General features: G+C 40.4%; 1 protein-coding gene across 4 annotated transcripts in view; it reads right to left on the bottom strand.

Moving 5' to 3' along the window:
* Positions 1-267: 267 nt before the first annotated feature.
* The window catches only part of TBC1D31 (TBC1 domain family member 31), a 53,095-nt gene continuing 32,059 nt past the window's right edge, over positions 268-21,303 (bottom strand). The window contains exons 12-23 of one of the 4 annotated variants that reach the window (XM_054590447.1): positions 20,445-20,578; positions 19,947-20,126; positions 18,610-18,842; positions 18,193-18,345; positions 17,075-17,210; positions 13,303-13,395; positions 10,654-10,794; positions 9,194-9,388; positions 7,587-7,725; positions 4,145-4,240; positions 2,198-2,256; positions 558-618 (exon numbers count right to left, since the gene is read on the bottom strand). In XM_054590447.1, coding sequence (XP_054446422.1) covers positions 610-618; positions 2,198-2,256; positions 4,145-4,240; positions 7,587-7,725; positions 9,194-9,388; positions 10,654-10,794; positions 13,303-13,395; positions 17,075-17,210; positions 18,193-18,345; positions 18,610-18,842; positions 19,947-20,126; positions 20,445-20,578 — 1,568 coding nt within the window. In that variant the 3' untranslated portion in view covers positions 558-609. Of the gene's footprint in view, positions 619-2,197; positions 2,257-4,144; positions 4,241-7,586; positions 7,726-9,193; positions 9,389-10,653; positions 10,795-13,302; positions 13,396-17,074; positions 17,211-18,192; positions 18,346-18,609; positions 18,843-19,946; positions 20,127-20,444; positions 20,579-21,303 lie in introns of all 4 variants that reach the window. The other 3 variants (XM_054590445.1, XM_054590446.1, XM_054590448.1) reach the window with 3 other exon arrangements.

Below are 21,303 nucleotides of genomic sequence, written 5' to 3'. Positions count from 1 at the left end.
GACACTGGTGCTGTGAGTAGGGTGCTCGGAGCGCGGTGGGGTCACTGCGAAGAGGAGGTCTTGCTGCTGGGGAAGAGAGGGCTGCAGCTTCGGCCACTCCACACTGGGGGCGCTCTAGTCACTGCGGTGTCCTCTCTTGATCCGGCTACACAGCTGTTGAGACGGTTGCCCGCTCTTTATCTCGTTTTATCCTTAAAACTACCTCTCATCAACTAAAGTTATGGAGGTTTATGCTGGTTCTTACAACCTGAAAGAGCTTAATACAAGTTTTAATGTTTTCAAAATGTTTTTATTGTGAGAAGTACCAGAAGCTATTTACAAGACAAAAAGCGTAAGAACTGAATAGAACACATAATTTTTATACCCAGAGTTTTCTATACAAAAGGTTGATCTTTACAGGATTTTAAAATAAATAATCTAAAAATCAGTGTCATTGATTGCAAAAGAGGCCTTTCTCTCTTTGACTTTCACGGTGACCAGTCTCCTATGTGGCCGAAAGAGGAGGCGTCTGACACCTGCTGCGGGCCTGGGCGACGAGTCTCCGGCGGAGGCTTCTCACTCTCTCCAGGAGATCCTGGTCCATGGCGTCCCACTGTGTTTTCCTTTGGTTTAAAGAAACTTCAAAACAAAATTTAAAACAAACAATAGTTTAACTTTCTGGTGTTAGCAATGATACAGTATTTATTTTAAAGGTCAAGGTGCTGTAAAAATCAATAGTTAAATAAATATTCTAAAAACCAAATTTCTTAAGCAAAAGCCGACTGACATATTTATAACCTGGACCTATGTTGTTCCACTTACAAGCTAAGTATTTATTTGTTGAACTGAACGAATGCTATCAGACGATTTGTCTGCTTTTGGTTGCTCAGCACTTTTTCAATTTGGAGATACAATCTTTTAGATTTCCTAATCTAAAGCCTCCCCAAAAGAGAGCCTGAGCTCTTTGCAACAACGGTTAAGTTTCCTCACTAGGATACTTAATGTAATGAGAAAAGACATTCTAATTTGCCAAAATTAATATTGTACACACCATGACCACTTACCAATGATTAAGTAAAAATCAATAAATCAAATTCTTTTAATAGTGGCTAACACAAGGGAGAGTCCAGAATCAAGATTAAAATATAACAATGGGCCCAAGTGTAAGAACTATTTCATAGTGATTTAGAGGGGCTGGTAAATACTGAAATTTGAAACAGAAATACCTTAAAAATACATTTCTCAGAAACTCAGTTACATATTCTAACAGTTTCAATTTCTGAAAATTATTTTTTTCTCCCAAGAATTCAACTTCTATGCTTTTTTGTTTTGCTGCCAAATAACCTAAATTTATCAAATGTGGAGTCAATTTTCAAATTTAGAATAATCTAGTTAAAAAGTTCTGACATGTCAGAATAGAGAAGAATTAAGAATCTCTTGTACTTTCATTTGATGCATGACTTTTGGGTGAATTCCTATTCTAACACAGCATTTATAGGTGATACAAGAGCGTGAGTCAGTAAAAATAGTTTACACAATGCTGGATTCTCATTACTTGTTATTGAAGGAGGTGGAGGGAGGTAAAAGAGGGTAAAAGGGGGATAAATGGTGATAGAAGGAGGCCAGACTATAGGTGGTAAACATACAATGCAACACACAGATGATGTGTTATAGAACTGTATATCTGAAACCTATTTAATTAACCAATGTAACCCTAATACACTAAAAACATATATAAAATATATATAGTGAATATATATATTGTGAATATATATATATTATATTTATATATATATATATATATATATATATATATATATATATATATATATATATATATAATATAATGTATATATATAACAAAAACCCCAAAGACAAATCAGGTACTTTACAGCGGAAATCGTTGGCGCTGTGACTGTATTTTTGTAAGATGTTTTCATCCCACCCCTTCCAAAGACGGACAAAGCCTCCAGGGAACCAAGTCAGGGGATGAGAGGTCAACCCATCGGCAGGAAGCCGTTGGCTCCCAGCCACCGCGACGCCAGCTATCTATCGATCCTGGCTGCCCATCACACTGCCCACAGCAAACACGTTTTCAGTGGTTGTTCGAGGGACCAGCTCAGGACAGAGGCAAGAAAATTCAAATGAGTAATAGCTTTGAAAGCTCACGCTGAGATTTCTTTTCGCAAGGATGTAAAACAGTTATGAATATTATTACTTTAGTAAGCGGCAGATTTCTGTTGAAACCTCCAACTGTTCCAGGCAGCGGTGCAGGTGCTAAAGAAACGGAGAGGCATTAATGATGTTTGGCAAACTTTCTTTACTTGGATTTCAATCTAATCCAGTTTTTTCCTCCAGCTGGAAATTTGAGAACCTTGGTACCTCTGTAAGGGGGCTGGGCGGGGGCGGGGCAGGGGTGGACACGCCCCCTCCGGAATGGGGGAGGGACTTGAGCTGCGCCCGTGTGACTGGAGACTTGGCCCCCTTGCTGACCACAGTGGCCAGAGGAGGAGGGACAACAGCAAATATGGCTGACACTGGCCCTCAGTGGCTGGAAGGCCGGACACTCCCGCGGCTTTTGGAGCGCGTGGGATTCTGGAAGAGGACTTCTGAAACGGACAGCAAAAAGTCAGTTGGTTCTTCCCCTCCCCTGGTGGTGGTGGTGGTGGGGCGGGGGTGTCAACGGTCGCCAGAGGGCCCGCCGAGGGTGGCCAGCAGGCCTGAGCATGGAGGCCGTGGAGCCCTGACTCTGAAAGATGCCTGAGGCTAGACAGTGACGGGAGGCCAGCTAAGCCACCTACGTGCATGATGCTTCTAGGTGGGAGAAGGGGTGCCTGGTGTAACCTAGAACTGAGCTGGCAGGGGGTGACAAGGTGAGTTTTCTCTGGGTGTCTTAGAGGGAATAGGCTTTGAGGCAGAAACTTGCCGTTATTTCCGAAGACCTTGGTGATAATTATCAGCATTGCGAACAGACTTTTGTTATCGTGTTATTTTCACTTCTTCAACCTATGTAGTAGTTGTAATAACAAACAGGGGCCAGCACAAACAACGCCCCTTTTTTTATTACAAAATCTTTAGCATATGCATATGATAAGCATATGATTCTATAACATAACAATATCACTCAAGCACACTGTACATTTTAGGTAAAATGTACAGATTAAAACTATAAATGATCACACCCATATTATTACTCTACCAACCACATTCAAATAGGCATTACTTTTGCCAGACCCTGTATTTAAATAGCTATTTTTGATGTCATACTCTGACTTTTTCTTTCTCCTTACTTTTGTTACCCAGATATTTAAGGCAGAAACTTGCCATTAAATAAAAGATTCCTTTCTTTTCCACCCAACTCTGCCTTTTGAGATCTGCCTGGTGGCGAGCGGTAGGATCCCCCCGCACCGCCCCGACTATCTGGGTTTGGTAACACCTCCAATACCTCCATTGGAGGATTTCCATTACCAGCGTTCTAGGAAAATGGCATCAATGTGAGGTAGGGTACTAAGAAGCCAGAAGAATCCCTGGGCAAGTGGAATGGGGAAACTGAGACAAGAAAATTAAGCAAGACCAAACAGTTTGAGCAATTTACAGCCAGCTGGTAAATGGCAAGGTCTTATCTCCCCTAACCAAGGACACCTGAGAGCAAATGGTTTCTGGCTCTCCCCGTTAACCAGAGAAGACAGCGCTTCCCTGGCCATAAACCACAGGTGTCAGCGAGAGGGGGATGCCGATGCCATGCGAGGGGAGAGCAGAGCTCGTGTGGAACAAAGGAGCCGCTGGGCAGGAGGCTGCCAGCCGTCTGCTCCCCCTCCTCTTACTCCCAAGAGAAACAGCACCCCTGCGCTCCCCCCAGGAATTCCCCTTCTTAAACTCCCATGTTTCCCCTACATAAACGTGCTTCTGGAAGCTCACGGAGGGGTGGGTGTTGGGGTTTTTACCTGCCACCTTCTCAGACTGCTGGCCTCCGATGTTAACGAAAGCGCCAGTTATAACGCGGTCCCTGCCTCTGCTTTTCGGCCGGCGGGGACAGGCAGCACGAGCCCAGACTCGGCTGTCCTCCGGTTTTAAACGTGCCATAAATATAACTGAAGCCACAATCTTGCTTAAATATTGCTAAACTTAAAATAAGAGAAGACATCTTTCTTGTTTATCAACTTACTCTGTGTGGAGGAATCCATTTCAGAAATGTCACTTGATTGTGAGGTTCTGGGCAAACGGCTTGTGGCAACCTGTTCATTTTGGCATCTGGGCACTACTGTTACAAAAGGGAGGAGAGAAAGAGGGTGTTTGGGAGTGAACAGAAAGCCTTTATTAATCCCAAATGGTCCTGGTACATTAAAACTGCCAGGGATAAAAAGCCCCTTTTGAGAAGAACAGACACCATTCAAAGGGCAAGGGAGGGGCATTTAGAATTAAGAGCTGAGCATAAGTTTTGCTAAAGTGCTTTAAAAACACCTTTAACCACAGCAAAATGCCAACAACTCAAAAATATAGACAGCAGGATAGAGATCCCAAACATTTATCGGAAGGGATTATGAAATGTAATTAGCAAGCAATTCCTGAGAACTAACTGCTGGCTTTAACCAGGCAGGGCCTAATCACAAAATACACAGGCGGTCAGAACCACCAACAGGTGAGTTCTACCTGAAGCCTTAAGCAGTAAGCAGAACAGTGCTCCCCACGTTACTGGCCCCCCCAACCCCGGTTTTAATCAATTGGCCCCTCATTTCAGAAGTTGCGCTCATCGTCCAGCGGTGCTTGTACTGTTCCCTAACTCCTACAGATTCACAACCAACAAGACACCAAAGTCGTTTTGATTTTTCATCCTAATGTCGCTTATGACTGTGCCTTCTTTTCTGCTACCATGCTGGGGTCCGCGTCCCCGTGTGTCAGGCGCAGAATGTTTGGGTCACGTTCATCGAGATGCCTGCTTTTATCTGCTCTTAAGAGCTTTGGCTAACAGTTTTCACTCAGTTTTAGCTCATGAGTCATTAAGACAATTGGACTAATTACCAAATGGCTAATTGGATCTGGTGGGGGGATGGAATATGAGTCGCCCCCGAATATTAAAGGGCTGTCCCGAGGCTGATGCAGGAAGTGTCATCTGCATGGCTCCAGAGAACTGTTTCTAATGAGAATTAAGAAAACAAAACAAAGCAGACAAGAAGAGCAGATTCAGCCTCACGGACGGAAAAAGATAACCTTTAAGTGAGACACCGGCAGGAAATGGGAGACAGCGATGGGCCCGCAGCTCCCTCAGTTTTCTGGTTCGGGCTGGGCCGCCATTGCTGCAGGGATGACTCGCTGGTCAGATACGGGCTCTCCAGGGCCCCCCACATCGGGGCTCCCACAGTCCTTCACCTCTCTTCGGCCCTGCTCCATCCTGCCCGCGGAGGTTCAATACACCTTCCCAAAGGGCCGTGCAGTGAACAATCAAACTGCTAACAGGTCTCCTCAGCCCGCAGCCGCGTCTCTCTGTGTCATCGGCACACACTTCCGGCTGCCTCCCCTCTAGGCCCTGGCTGACACGCCAGTGCTGAGTGTTTCCCATCAAAATGCCATTTTCCTGCCCTGGCTGGGTGGCTCAGGTGGTTGGAGTGTACATCAAAAGGCCGTGGGTTCGATCCCCAGTCAGGGTAGGTGCAGGCGGCAAACCCTGTTTGTTTCTCCCCCCACTCTTTCTCTCTCTCTAAAATCAATAAAAACATAGCCTTGGGTGAGGACTAAACAAACAAAAAGCCATTTCCGTAATTATAGCTTATCATATCTCCCAGTGTTAGAATTAAATGGCTTTGGTTTAATTTATATACCCTGATGAAGGAAATGAAAAATCCTTACATATTTACCTTTGAAAAATGGATGATTATTAACCAAATTCTCTCTCAGTGGAGAAATTTAGGAAAGTTTAGAAAAAGGAGGTCGCACGGTGGGAGACAGCGTGTGGGCAGAGGGCCAGCGTGGAGGAGGGCTCCACGCTGACGAGAGGGGCTTGGGCAGTTTCTTCCCTCTTCCTGTTTCTAAATCCACACCTTCTCTAAAGGCCTCAAGATGGTTCTCTTTCTACTGGTGGGGCAAACGCGAGGTTCAGGGAGAAGGGGCAGCTCCATCAGCTGGCATCTTTTGAAAGCCAGTTTTAAATATTTAGTTTGTGCCCAGTGACATTCCATTCCCCGCTGCCTCGAAGTGCTCTGGGTGCTGTTTGGGCCTTAAACAAAAAGTGGACACAATGTCCATCAACTGATAAACGAATAAATACAATCGCAATACCCATACAATGAAATATTTAAATAAAAAGAAATGAAGTGCTGATCCGTGCTGCAACGCGGCCGAACCTCAAACCATGCTAGGCGAAAGGCAGACACTAAGGACCATGCCCGGTATGATTCCATTTATATGAAATTTCCTGAAGAGGCAAACCTATAAAGACGGGAAGTAGATTAGGGGTTGCCAGGGCGGGGGTTGGGGAGCAACAGGAAATGGAGAATGACAACGAGTGGCTATGGGGTTACGGGGTTTACTTCGGGGTGCTGAAAACGTTCTAAAATTGTGCTAATGGTTATATAACTGAATATACTTTTTAATATATGGTAATATGATCCCACTGAATTGTAGACTTTAAAGAAGTGAATGGTATGGCATGTGAATTATATATCAATAAGGCTGTCATTTAAAAAAAGTAAGATATATACATTGTTAAAGACTGAAACAATACAAAATATAATAAAATAAAAGCCCCCTGTATCTGTATTCTATTTTAAACTGCAATTCTGACTTTTCCATTGATGCCATTATAAGTCTTACAACACCAAGACCCAATGTCCTGTAATAAGTTTCCTTGTGTTACTTTAATATACTATTGTTCTGAGGACCAGCTATTGGCAAAGCAGGTGTTCTTACTAAAATAACTAGGAATGGCAGCTGGCTGTAAATTGCTCAAACTGTTTGGTCTTGCTTAATTTTCTTGTCTCAGTTTCCCCATTCCACTTGCCCAGGAATTCTTCTGGCTTCTTAGTACCCTACCTCACATTGATGCCATTTTCCTAGAACGCTGGTAATGGAAATCCTCCCGTGGAGGTATTGGAGGTGTTACCAAACCCAGATAGTCGGGGCGGTGCGGGGGAATCCTACCGCTCGCCACCAGGCAGATCTCAAAAGGCAGAGTTGGGTGGAAAAGAAAGGAATCTTTTATTTAATGGCAAGTTTCTGCCTTAAATATCTGGGTAACAAAAGTAAGAAGAAAGAAAAAGTCAGAGTATGACCTCAAAAATAGCTATTTAAACACAGGGTCTGGCAGAAACGACTCACCCTCTAGCACATTAAGGGGACGCCAAGGGCCACAGAACCAAGGAACAGGGCAGCGCTCCACAGGACGACTCAGGAGTTTTTCTTGATTGAAGCTATTTTTTTGACGGCCCCACCACCTCACCCCACTGTTTCTGACCAAAACCAAAAAGTAGTGACTAGGGGTTACCTTTCAGCTGAGCGAGAACGTGAATAAAAGTGCCACAATACACCTCCAGGATTTATCGGTGACCCCGGAGCACGCCAAACCAACGACCTGCGAAGGGCGGGCCGAGAGAGAAGGGCCTCCGGGCGCTCACCTGCACCGCGGGTCCGGCCTGCCTGCTCTAAAGCCTCACGCAGCTCCTTCTCCAGAAACCACCTTCGAGATGCATCCGAGAGGGCAGCAGCTTTCTTTTCTGATTTCAGCTGAAAGTCTTTTTCTTCAGCCTCCTCCCACTAAATATAAATAAGTGGAAAAAAATGTCACATAAAAACAGTGGCGATGCAAGTTCCTACAGTGGAAGATGCCCCCTCTGCTCCCTCTGTGCTACTTCCTGTGGTGCCTCCGAGGCATGGGACCCTGCCCCAGGCAGCTGAGGCCCTGGGAAGCAGGGCGCCCCTGGCGTCCCCCCAGCCCGAGTGCTGTCTGCGCAAAGTTTCCCTGTCACTGAACTGACAATTCATTTCACTGCATTTCAAATCTCACATCTTGGGAGATGAAGCTTTACTTTTTTAAATTAATGGCAACTGTTTTGTTTAACTTGAATGGTATGCCTTAAATAATACAGTCTACAAAATTCGGAGAATGAACTAGTTCTTTTTACTTTTGGTTTTACTTAGAAATAGTGGGCACGTCACCGTCCAAGGCATACAGCATGGTGGTGTGATTTATGTATATTGTCAAGTGATTACAACAGGTTTAGCTAAATCCATCTTTTCATACAAGTACAATAAAAAAAAGGAAAAAATATTTTCTTTGTAATGAGAACTGTAAGATTCACTCTCTTAACGACTTTCCTAGCTACCACGCAGCAGCTGTTAGCTATAGTCATCATGTTGTGGAGGATGAGTTCTTTGCCCAGCTCTGGGGCACACAATGACTACAGGGAAGTCGAGTAAGCTCTGTTAGCCTCCATTTTCTCCTTCCGAAAGTGAGAAACCGATAGCTCACAGGGTAACTAAAATAATCAATTTAAAATACTATATACAGCTTTTATACGCGGAATTTGTTATAGCATTGCTAACGAATTAAATAACAAAAGCTTTAAAGAATCATTAGGGCCCCGGGGGACCACAGAGATCCATCCCTTTCCTGCTACCGATGAGGGCACTTCCAGAGCACAGAGCAGTCAAGCCGGAACCCAGGACACTGGGCACAAAGGAGGATGTCTGCACACCATGAGGAGCCCTTGCGACTCTCACGGTTACTCTCAGATACACCACTTTACCCACAGGAGAGTCATCCCTGACCTTCCCGTCTGGCCCCAGGGCCAGCACGTCTTCCCTGGCAGGTGTGGGCTCCCACCAGTTTTCCCGAGGAGGAGCCTCAGGCATTTGGGCATCACGTCCTGCTCCCTGTCCTGGAATGGAAGGCTTATACCCTGGCATGGGGCAGGAGGGAGATGAATCTGGAATGGTGACTGGAAGGAAAATTATTATGAAAAGCTTTCAGAACAGACATTACGATCTAGCAGCAGAACGCCAGCTACGTAGTGCCTGAGACACAATAATGTAAATGGAAAGACGCTCAGTCATTTTTAGGTAGTATCCATCAATATTGGACTTCTCTGAGCAAAACTTATTAAAATGAGATCATTTTGAAGATATTTTTCAGCAAAAAATTACTTGGTTTGTTGCTTCTGTCATCCGATTATGTAATATTTCAAAATTTAAATTATTCATAGCAAATTTATAACATTCTTACCATTTGAGCTTCCTTCTCTATCATTGCATTTAATACTTCTATTTCTTTTCTTCTGTTTTTCTGAAGGAGTTTGGCCATTTCCTGGTAACATTCATTTCGTTGTAGATCATCACATCTTTGTTTATGTAAAGCTTGGATTCGCCAGTCAGTGTTTAGGCATGCTTGTTCAGCTTTTGCCAAGTTTTCTTCAATTAACTGAGAAAAAAATTGTCAAGTTTCAGAAAAAAGGTCAGACTATATATGATTATGGTATATCCATGTAATGTAGCCAGGTGTCTACGGTAGCTATTTGTAACCCTGGGTGCATATTAAATCACCTCTAGTCCTGGCCAGACGGGTCAGTTCGTTGGAGTGTTGTCTTGTGCATCAAAAGGTTGTGGGTTCTATCCCCGGTCAGGGTGCATATGGGAGGCACCTGATCAATGTTTCTCTCACACTGATGTTTCTTTCTCTCTCTGTTCCCCTTTCCTCTCTCTAAAATCAATAAATATATTCTCAAGTGATAATTTTTAAAAAAATCACCTCTAGGTGTTTAAAACAAACTAATGTCCAGGGCCTACCCCAAACCACCAGTTAAATTGCTTTCTGGATATTGGTACTTTCAGTACGTTCTTCAGGTGACTTGAATGTATAGCTGAGGTTGAGAACTTCTAGGCTAAAAGACAGGTGGGGTTAAACGATTTCCATGTTTCAACCCTTTGAAAAGGAGTCAGAAGAATTCATTCTTACACCCTGGACAAAAGTCTTTAAGAAAAAAAAATGGTGGGAATATTCAGGGGGTTGGGCCAAGGAATTGCTGCAGTACAGAAGGTGGGACTTACACTATTCCTGGCTTTTGGACCAGGGCCAGCCCCTGCCACAAACCTACTTAGCATCCTGTTGAAGGGATACTAGAAAACATTCTCTCTTGAAGGTCTCAAATTCTATTTCAGTTCATTTAAGCCAGAATTTCTCCACAAGAATATTCTATAAAATAAGTTTGGGGAAATTTCTTAAAGATTCACAGTATACCGTATCTTTAAAATTAGCATGAAAAACTAACATAGCATTTCCAATACTTATTAGTCATCTCCTATTTTACTAAATAATAGTTATTAATATTCTAGAGAATACACTTTGAAACTACTGGCTTACATGCCAGGCAGAGACCTGATATTTTTTAACTAATCTCCTCAGGAACAATTTCTGAGACATAACACAGTAGGATACTACAATTTATAAAGTTACTAGTTCCTTTGTATTTTCTTCTAAGTCTTGAAATTCATAAAGCATAAAAGACACATGTATATGGCTGTCAATGAGGTAAGTAACCTGCAAATAAAATAATGTGAGATTTTAGAACAGCGCTAACTGAAGCAAAGAATGAATTAACTCAACTCTACAGAGTTCAAATTTTAATTCCTTGATGACGGATGGGAATTTTCCCCTTTAGGTACACACTATATTGACCACATGTTTACCTTCTGAGTGTTTTGGTTCTGCGTTTGATCTGTTTCTATCAGTCTGTGAAACAAGCGTTCTTCAAGATCCACTTTTCGTCTATAGGCATCTGTATCTGCTCTCATTTCTTTTTCAACAGTTTCTTGATTTCTAGTAAGATTCTGTTAAAAAAAAATCACCAATCTATAATAATAATGCCAGAACACAAAAATGACTTTTTTTCCAGAATACTAATATGAACACAAATAAAAACTGTAATCATCTAATTTTTAAAATAAAAAACAAACAACAGTGATATCAGCGGAAGTAGGAATAAGGACCCCTGAAAACTCTCTTACCCACAAATGCACCGAGGACCTTAGCCACACCTTTTCAGAACTCTGGACCTCAACGGAAGGCTTGGGCACTCTGGGGAGCATTTATTCATAGGAATGGCTGGGTCCTGGTCAGAGCAGCTAGCATCACGGCTTTTCTAAGGTGCACGATTGTCATTTCCTCCCCACCTGTAAGCTTTGCATTCACCCTGACATTAGTCTGGCAGGCAATGGAGGGGCAACATGGAGCGGGAGCCCCTCTGAACTCTCATTCCCAAAGAACTGTCATCATCTGGCTCCTGGTTCTGAAAGACCCCACTTCCAGGCTGTCTTTATTTGACTTGACTCAGAGCTCAACTACTTCCAACAGCCTTTTTCCTGGGGACATTTGTTGAAAACAACCACAGGAAACTGTTGACTACACTGGCTGCCTGAGGCAGTGGATCCTGGTTAGTAAAAACAGGCTAATCAAAAAGCTTTATAGGAAAAGGTGAAGAATTGAGGTCCAAAGGGCTTTGAAAAGCTCCAGCAGATCCCTGGGACTCCGGAAGGCCACGTGCACATGGAAGGCTTTGCGCAAGCTGAGCTGTGTGAATGCTCAGACCCGACAAGGTCCTAAGCTGTCAACTCTGGTGAACTGAGGTTCTGCACCATCCGGAAGTGAAATCTAAGATGGAGTTGTAAACTACCTAAGGATACAAGGCTCCCCCAACATGATATGCATAGAGCTCTTTGACAAAGACTAGTGGCCTATTGTTCAAGGCATCTAAGGAAATCTCTGTCCCATCACTAAGCTACCTGAGTGGAGTCTTAAGTGGCTACAAAGGACAAAGACAAGAGACTTTACAGAATTAATTCAGAAGAATCACTTAGCAGAGAAACAAGAAACTCTGGGAAGGGAGGAGAATCTGATTTGCCATATTACATTATTTAAAATGTCTAGTTTCCAACAACAACAAATCACATGACTTATTAAAAACCAAAAAAAATGGCCCTACATACTTTTAATAGACATTAACTACATGATCTCCAAAGAAGATATAATAATGGCCAATACACATATGGAAAGATGCTCGATGTCACTAGTCGTAATAGAAATGCAACTCAAAACCACAATAAGATACTTCACGCCAACTAGTATGGCTATAATCAAAAGGACAGGTGATAACAATTGCTCACGAGAATGGAGAGAAACTGGGACTCTGTACTCGGAACGAACTGAAAATACATGTCCGAACAAAGAGCTGTGCGTGAACGTTCACTGCAGCACTAGTCACCATAGTCAATGTGAAAACTACCCAAATATCCACCAACCAGTGAATGGATAAACAGTCATCAGTCTACACAATGGAATATTTATTATTCAGCCATAAAAAAAAGCACCGACTTAGGCTATACAACATGAATAAGCCTTGAAAACAAGCTGCCTGAAAGAAACTGTCACAAAACCCTACCAATTGTATGACTTCATTTACGTGAAATGTCCAGAATAGGCAGATCCAGAGACGGAAAGGAAAGCAGTGGCTGCCGGAGGCAGGGGACCAGGGCGAGGACGGGGAGTGCGCCCTGCAGGGGGCAGCGGTCGGGGGGGGGGGGTGGGGGGGGGGGCGGGGCAGCAAATGGTGTTCCTGAAGATTTAGGTTAAAAAAGCAAAATACATACCAATTGTTTGTAGCAAATAATCTCACTTGTCCTTATTGAGGATATTAGCAGTTATTTCCTGGGGGATTTTTTCCCCTATTTTTCTAACTATCCATTGGCAGCATAATTTCCATGTAATTAGTTAAAAATAAAGATGTTTTCAAGCATATGCAGAGAAGATACATGCATGAAGTTTATTGCCAAAAACTGTAATTCACTTAAACTACCAACAACAGAAAAAAAAGTTTAAGTTATGGCTCATTGATAGCCACTGCCAATAATGACTACAAAGACAGGCAGCATTTAGGAAAAGAGTTTTATTAAGTGAAAAAGAAAAACAACACACTGTACATTCAAACATTTTGGCTACCTTACAATCCTGCATGACACTATGTTGCTCTTAAAAAAAAACAAAATAAAATGGGTATTTAAAAAATACGAATAAATATAGTCTAAGAAGAGACTGTATAAACTCTACTTTTTAAAAAAAGATTTTATTTATCTTTTTAGAGAGGGAGAAAGAGGAGAGAAATATCAATGTGTGGTTGCCTCTCACGCGTCCCTTACTGGGGACTGGCCTGCAACCCAGGCATGTGCCCTGACTGGGAATTGAACCGGTGACCCTTTGGTTTGCAGGCCAGCAGACAATCTGCTGAGCCACACCAGCCAGGGCTAAATTCTACTTCTCTTATATTGGAAATAGCTGATTTATACCTTCTCATAAAGTCTTTTTTGTGATTCGAGTTCCAGATGTCTCATTTCTAGGTCTTTGGCTGTGGTAGCAATTTCTTGATCTCTCATGAGTACCTATGGTTAAAAGAAACCAAATTGTGAATACCAAAAAGAATTTACAAAATACTTTTTGTTTAATAGAGGGAGTAATCTTGTAATCTGAACAACTCACTGCAGGGGTTTAAAATAATAGGTATTAGGTTTTTGAAACCAGAGTAATTGACATTATATGAACATTCACTGTGGAATCTAGGAATAATGTCTGAATTAAAGTTAAGTTTAATTTTGTAAAAAAGAAAGCACAATTACCATATGTTCATGTACCCAGACTGGGAGAACAGATGGCAGGTTCTTACCATATTACATTAGCCAATATTAGGAGTTAGAAAAACTTGAGCAATTTAAATGTGTGGTGGATAAAAATATAGAATGTTTAAACATATTAAATGTAACATTTAATGTTCTTTTTGATTAAACTGTATTTTATAAATTTAGTATGGCACTAGTAACTTCAAGTTTAAATATACTGTGGACTCTTCAACCTGTATATGCCCCACTTGGATTTAGTTACTTTAAAGTTCACCTGTCTCCAAAGTGTGATTACTTGGAAGCTTTTCACTCTTATACACTAGAGGGTTTGGGTTAGGTATTCTTTAGATGGAAAAACTTACAAACTGTCTTACACCTTACGAGCAAGGGTAGTAATAATGCCAATAGGTGGAGGAGAGGTCTGGTATAGCAAATGATGCTTTTTAGAAATTTCAATTATAGAAACTCTCTTGCTTACACATTTTCAGAGATACAAATAGCTACACGCCAGAGCGAAAGCAGATCACCTCTGCTTGCTGCTTAAGAGATGTCCTCGGTCACCTGTATGTGCCACTTTGGACTCAAGCAGTATTTCCTGCTGCTGCCCGAGCTGTGAGTAGAGGAGCTTTTGTAGGTTAGGAGGGTCAGAGCTCCCTGCCAGGACTGGGGACTGAAGGGCAGGAGGCTGGAAGGGTAGGCAGGGCCCCATCACACCACTGAAGGGGCTTCACAGGAGTCTTTGGCCAAAAAAATTGCCTTCCACCATCTCAAAGGGGTTTGGAATAAAGAGGTCAGAGCTCTAAGCCTGCAGTACTTTTGGAGAGCACAGACTTTTCTAGAATAATGAATTACCAACCATAATAGATTATTAAAAGGAGCTATAGATTTTAAAAAGTTAAAATCAATTGGCTGGAAACAAAAAGTATTACCTCATGCTATAAAAAGAGATAATAGATTTCTAATGCTGATGAATTAAAAATACTTTAAAATATTTAAAAAATATTGAGTATTTTACCAAAACTAGGTTTGAAACTCCCTCAGTTAGTCTATGAAGTCAATGTAATCCTAACTAAAATTCCAACAGGATGGAGGTGAGGAGGGGATTCAGAGAGAGAGAGAGAGAGAGAGAGAGAGAGAGAGAGAGAGAGAGTCATAAAATTTTTCAGGTCTATTTGAAATGATGAACATTTGAGAATACTGTGAAAAACTCTGAAAAGGCAGATTAATAGTGGGAATGAGGCCTACGAGTCTGAAAACATTACAAAGCTGTCATGCAGTGTGGTACTGCTTAGGAAGAGACAGGGTGATGGTGGACATGAAGTGTCTAAGGGAATTTAACATTTAATAATCATGCGGCAAATGACTTTGCTAATGTTCAACAGCGGTGCTGGGACAACTGACTTGGCTGGGGAAAGAAGCCAGCTTGGTCCCCACCTCCTTCCCTACATTCAATCTGCAGACGCATCAGGGGCTGGCAAACCTTCTGTAAAGGGCAAACATTTTAGGCTCAGGGCCGAGAGTTTCTGTCACAACGCTTCACCTCCGGCATTACAGTGCAAATGCAGCCACAGACGGTATGTAAACAAGTGCGAGGGACTGTGTCCCAATAAAGCTGTATGGGCACTGAAACTCGAATTTCATGTTTTTAAAATTTTAATACAATTTTTATGTCATGGAATATTATTCTTTGATTTTTTTCTTAACCATTTAAAATATTAAAACCATTCTAAGGCCCTGGCCGAGTAGCATAGTTGGAGATTCATCCTGGATGTGCCAAGGCTGCAGGTTCGATCCCTGTCAGGGCACATACAAGAATCAGTGAACACATGAACAAGTGGAACAACAAATCTATGTCTCTCTCTCTCTCTCTCTTAAATCAATAGGAAAAACACATTCTCTCACGAGCCTTACGAAATAGACAGTAGGCAGACCTGTCAGTGCACTGTAATGTCCTGACCCTTGAGATACAGCAAAGATGAAAAACCAACAGGAAAACATAAAGATAGAAAAGAACATGCATTAAGTGGTGATATAAACTTAAAACGGGATGGCCTTTCTAAATATGACACAAAACCTAGAAGTCATAAAAAACTAGCAAAGTGGGTTACCTAAAATTAAAATATTTTGCATGATTTAAAAAAAGACACTATAAACAGAAGACAAGCAACACAGACCAGAGGAAAACAGCAGACAAAGGATTAAAGCCCCAGCCATATGCTGTGTGGCAGCCACTGGCCACACCTGGCTGTGCAGCATTTGAAATGCACTAGTCCACACTGAGGTGCGCTGTAAGTATAAACCGACTCCTAGATTTCAAAGACTGAGTACAAACAAAAGGTAAAGCATCTCATTAATAATACCTTCATGTTAATGACATACTGAAACAACTACAAATACTGAGTTAAATAAAATTAAACTCAGTGTTAAAAGTAATTACTATTAAAAGTAATTTTACCCGTTTTTCCTTTTTTTAATGTGGCTCTTAGAAGCCTTAAAATAGCCCCTGTGGCGCCCATCCGATTTCTCGGACGGTGCCGCCCCATGTGACACAAGCAGCCCACGCCAACCGACAAGAACGAGGCCGACTGCGGGGGAAGCGGGCAGATGGTGTGCGTGCGTATGCAGGTTAGGGTTCTACCGATGGCACTGAGAAGATGTTTAACCTCACTAGCAGAAAAATGAAAAAATAAAAAGAAAAAAGAAAATTAAAATGTACCAGTTTTCACCTGTCAGACTGGCAAATATTAAGATGAATGTACTTCATGTTGACTAGGGTATGGATACTCATACACTTAAAATAGCTTAAGTGAGTTCATTTCTGGAGAACAACTGGCATATCTAGGAATTTACTTAAAGTGTGTCTGCAAATACTGAAAGGTTTGTACTGCAAAAGTACAACCTGGTACTGTTCTGTAGAGCAAAATGCTGCAATCAATGGAAAGTTTTAACAGTGACAGATTAGTTAAATAAACTATGACATGTTCATATAATGGAATACTAATCAACCGGTAAAAAAGATATATAATCATTTTTTAACAATTTATGTCTGGGGATGAAATGAGAGGAGAGTGGACAAGATCCACTTTTAACTCCATTTCATAATGGAAATTTTTTTTTACTGGCCATGTGTAAATTTTTATATAAAAAACAGTATTTCCCCTCTTCACAATGAACATAGTGGTTAATTGATACTACCATTTTTTGGAGAAAGTCACCAGGGACGTCAGTCAACCTAAGTTTCCTGGCATTTCTAAAATACTTAATCATTAATGAAATATACAAAAGAGGATGACAATAGCTATTCAGGAAATTGTCAGTTATATTAGAGGGGCTATTTAGCATTTGTTGTGAACTCTAGGGGTAATATATAGCTTACAGGCGTTCATTACATTTAAATGAGAACACATGAAGAGAATATATGAGTACTAAGATAAGAATAATAAACCTTTCTCTCAATTTCATCATCCAGTCTTCTTAGTTCCATTTCCCGCTGATCTTGCTGAAGCTTCAGAAAACGCCTTCTTGCAGCCTCTTGTAGGTGCATTTCCTTTACTTTCAGCTCCCTTCTCACAGCAGCGAGTCTGAAATACAAAATACAGGGGTGGGCAAAAGTTGTTCGTATGGAAAAAGACAAGCAGGTTATGCTTAATACAGTAGCTTTAGCTCAAAAGAATGTCACAATGGCATAGTCCATAGCTTTCTCAATAACTCTTTTTTTTTTTTAAAGATTTTATTTACCTACTTATTTTTAGAGAGAGGGGCAGGGAGGGAGAAAGAGAGAGGGAGAGAAACACTGAGGTGAGAGAGGAAGACATCTATTGGTCGCCTATTGCACGCCCCCAGCCCGGGACCAAACCCACAACCCCGGCATGTGCCCTGACAGGGAATCAAACCAGCGAGCTCTCAGCTTGTGGGACGACACCCACCCTCCTGAGCCTCACCAGTCAGGGCTTCAGCAACTCTTTTTAATGCACAGTAGAAATCTATTTCATAAAGCCACACCCAAGAATAAGAATCAATAAACAGAAGTTTCCCAGCAATGAGGCTTAATCCCAAAGCTCATCCCATAATCTTAATTAATTTCAACTGTTTACTTTAATAAGTATTTTATACTTCTTCCCCTGTCCTTCAAAGTATGAAATGCATGAGACAATCATTTTATGTTTCAATTCTGAGGTCACAGAGGTATGTTTAAAACATAATTTAAAAATTATGCTCCACCAGAGGTAATTTATCAAGCACAGTAATACGAAGCGCTTCTGCCCACTGGAGAATAAGGTTTCTAATAGTGTCCTCCCCGGCACACTAGATAGATCTTGTATTACTTCTGAATCATCAGTGCAAAGTTACATCACAGTCAGGGTAGCTTTAGGATTACATTTTACTATATGCCAATTTTTTTTTGAAGAGTGGTATATACACAGATTTCTTTTTATTAAGTATTTTGCTTCATGGAAATACCACAGCTGGACAATGCCATATATAGTGTTGTTCCTATAGTGAAAAGTAAAAATTGTTCAACTAACTCATAGGTCCAGATTTTTTCAAAGCGATAAAACATACCTCTGTCTTTGTTGTATCATCTTCTCCTCCTCTTGTAAGAGCATTTCCCTCCTTGTTTCTTCAGCTTTACGAAGTAGTTCTTGCTTTTCGTACCAAGCTTCATCTTCAGCTCTTTGTTGGTCCACTTCAGCTTGCATATTCTCAACCGCTTGCCTTCAGTAGATAATATTTATTATTATATAAAAATGTAAACAAGCAAATTGAGTAATTTAAGTCCAAGAACAACCAAAACACAAACTGTGTAACTGATTAATATACTTATTTTACTTCTACATATAAGAATTAAATATCTTTGAAGATATTTCCAGCCTTCAAGTGCTGTTTTACAGATATTTAATAACTTACATGTATTTTTCATTAGACATTTCCTAGTTTATAACCCGTTTTGATTCTGCTGAAGAACTTTTCCATGATTACCTCTCCCTTAAGTAATCCAATTCATCATCCCTAATTCTCGCTCGCTCCTGTGTCTGATAGTCCACAATGAACTTCGGATACTGGTTGAATACTGGATACTGTCCTTTTGTCAGCGCCACAAAAGCGTTGAGCGTGCTCTCTGGATGGATATCAGTAGGCGTGGTGTCCATGAGATGGTAAACTTCTCTAATAACAACACTTATGTCCAGGTTGTTCCGATGGTGAAAAAAGTACTGTAAGAAAACTTTGTGTTTATATTGAGATTTACCCAACAAAAGCAATTACAAAAGGAGTTTGAATTAGAATTAAAAAGGGAGTGTAAAAATGTAAATGTGAATTTATCGTCAAGAGGATTTTTTTTTCAAATAACCTGAAACTTTTCTTCACCCAAGATCCAATTTCATATTTTTGATTTTGTAATTTCAAAAACTTCACAACTATCTTATAAACTTTTGAAATAACACTTTAAAAATTTTTAACTCAAAATGCAGGCTTCCTGTATGATAGAAGAATGCTTCAAGAATGGAATAAATACTTCTACTTGGATTTTTTCCCTTCAAAATCCAAAGCAAATAAATTAAAAAAAAAAATTAGCCGTTGAAAACAAACTCGCTTGAGTTTTAAAAAATATCTGAAATAGTTCAACCTTGTCTTTTTCTGCTGGCAGATCCAAATTCATACAGGGTGGGCAAATGTAGGTTTATAATAGTTCACATGAAAAATATTATAATAGCAAATAATAATGCAAGAACTGTTTCCTGTACCCCCAACTGTAAACCTACTTTTGCTCCACCCTATACACATGACTCCACCACATGTATCTTGTGAGCATAAAGTAAAAATAAAGTTTACTTTGATAGGAACCACACAATAAGCAACAAAAAACCAAACCAAACCCAGTTTAATTCATCCTGTCTATCAAAAGACCGCTCCCTTTGAAAACCATCTCTAATGCTTCCTTTCAGTCACTTTTCTGCCAAGCTTCAATATTCTCCTCGTTACCATTCTGCACGTGTAATAAGCATCCAGATAATCAAAGTCCAGATGGGTCACTATAAGATCATGCACAGAAAAAACCCAATTGTTAAATATCCTTTACATAGGCAAAAAAAGCACAAAACTCCCAGATTATCATGGTTCTTTTCTGAAGCCATGATGTTAAGACTAACAGTCTCTGTAACTGCCTGTTGAATTGCCTGTGAACTATTATTGCTCTCCTCTATATTCCTGCCTCCGGCACCAGTACCTGACATACTACAGGTACTCAATAATGAATGGATTTTTCAATTGAAATAAATGAAATTTGAGAACTGCTCCCTAAGAACAAGGATATTTACCTCAAAATCATCTTTAAGATTACAGCTGAGCAAAGGACCTCTAGAACAAATGTTGTAGGCTGCAACAGTCATCAGGAGGAACGACGGGTGGTTGGAAAAGACGTTATCGAACAACTTTAGCCACTCCTCTCTTGTCAGTACTTCCGAGAACATGGTTTCAAGAAGAGGCCATGCATAGAGCTAAAATGAATAGGAACAAATTTATTAGTTTTCTAGGGAAAAGTCATTGTTAATACTGTCTTATACTTGGTTTAGTTATTAAAATTATTATATTAAAAACATAATTATGAAAAGAACTACCTTAATTTGGACCCTTCTTTATAGACTTTCAGGAAAGCAGTTTAATGAGAAAAAAAGAATGAAATACTGTTAAAAATACAGTAATAGTATGTTTTTTATTATTATAGTCTTTCAAGAAAATACTGTCGTGTTTATGTTGAGAATGAATGTTAGCTTCCAGAACAAGTTACGTTACCCTGCGGACCTGGCATGCCTTACCTGGGAAGTTACATCGTGATCTATGAGGTGCTGCAGCAGTTCCTTGTCGTGAAATGCCAAAACGTTTTCTATCATAGCAAGAATATTGATAGGAGGATTAGGGAAATATTCAAACCAGTGTTGACACCAATTGACTATGAAGAAAAAAATGGAAAATTTATCTTTACCTTTCGATGTTACCAAAGTACTTTGCAATTCTTAAATATATCCACTCTTCATGTCCTCCACATGCCCATTAATAAAGAAAAAAGACCCATAACTCTTTAAATTCTAGAACAATAGATTTAAAAATTCTATCGTGTTAACAAAATATTTCAGGTTAATAGAAATTTGCCAATTTCTTTGGAGCAGTGAGAAACAAACAAGATTTTCCAAAGCATTCCTAATCCTAGCTACAGGGCACTTTGTTGTTGATTTATTTCTTTTCCTTTTAAAATAAAACTTCTGGGGTTACTGGCAGGGCAAACTAATACAACTCTTTTGGAGAGTCGATTAGAAATTTCATATTTTATGGCCTAATAATACCACTTCTGGGAACCCACAAAAAAATTATAAATGTTTGCATGCGAAGATAGTTATAACATTGTTACTTTTAATAGGTAAAAATTAGAAACAACCTAAATGTCCAACAATACATTAAATTAGTACATGCACATTATGGAATATTATAGTCAATAAAATGTTTATAAAATAAGGAAAATGTATATAACACATTAAATAATAGTATGATTATAAAAATAAAAAACAGTCTGAAAGTGTGAAAAAATTTAGGAAAAAAACTCCAGAAATCTAGCAGTTGGGGAATAGGTAAATTATAGTATACCTAAAGATGAAATATAGTATGCAGGCAATAAATTAT

The sequence above is a fragment of the Pteronotus mesoamericanus genome, unplaced genomic scaffold (assembly GCF_021234165.1).
Source record: "Pteronotus mesoamericanus isolate MK-2021 breed Mesoamerican mustached bat unplaced genomic scaffold, CSHL_Meso_final scaffold_174, whole genome shotgun sequence".
NCBI classification, from domain to species: Eukaryota; Metazoa; Chordata; class Mammalia; order Chiroptera; family Mormoopidae; genus Pteronotus; species Pteronotus mesoamericanus.
The sequence above is the reverse complement of the archived record's forward strand: the minus strand, read 5'-3'. Positions and strand labels throughout refer to the sequence as shown.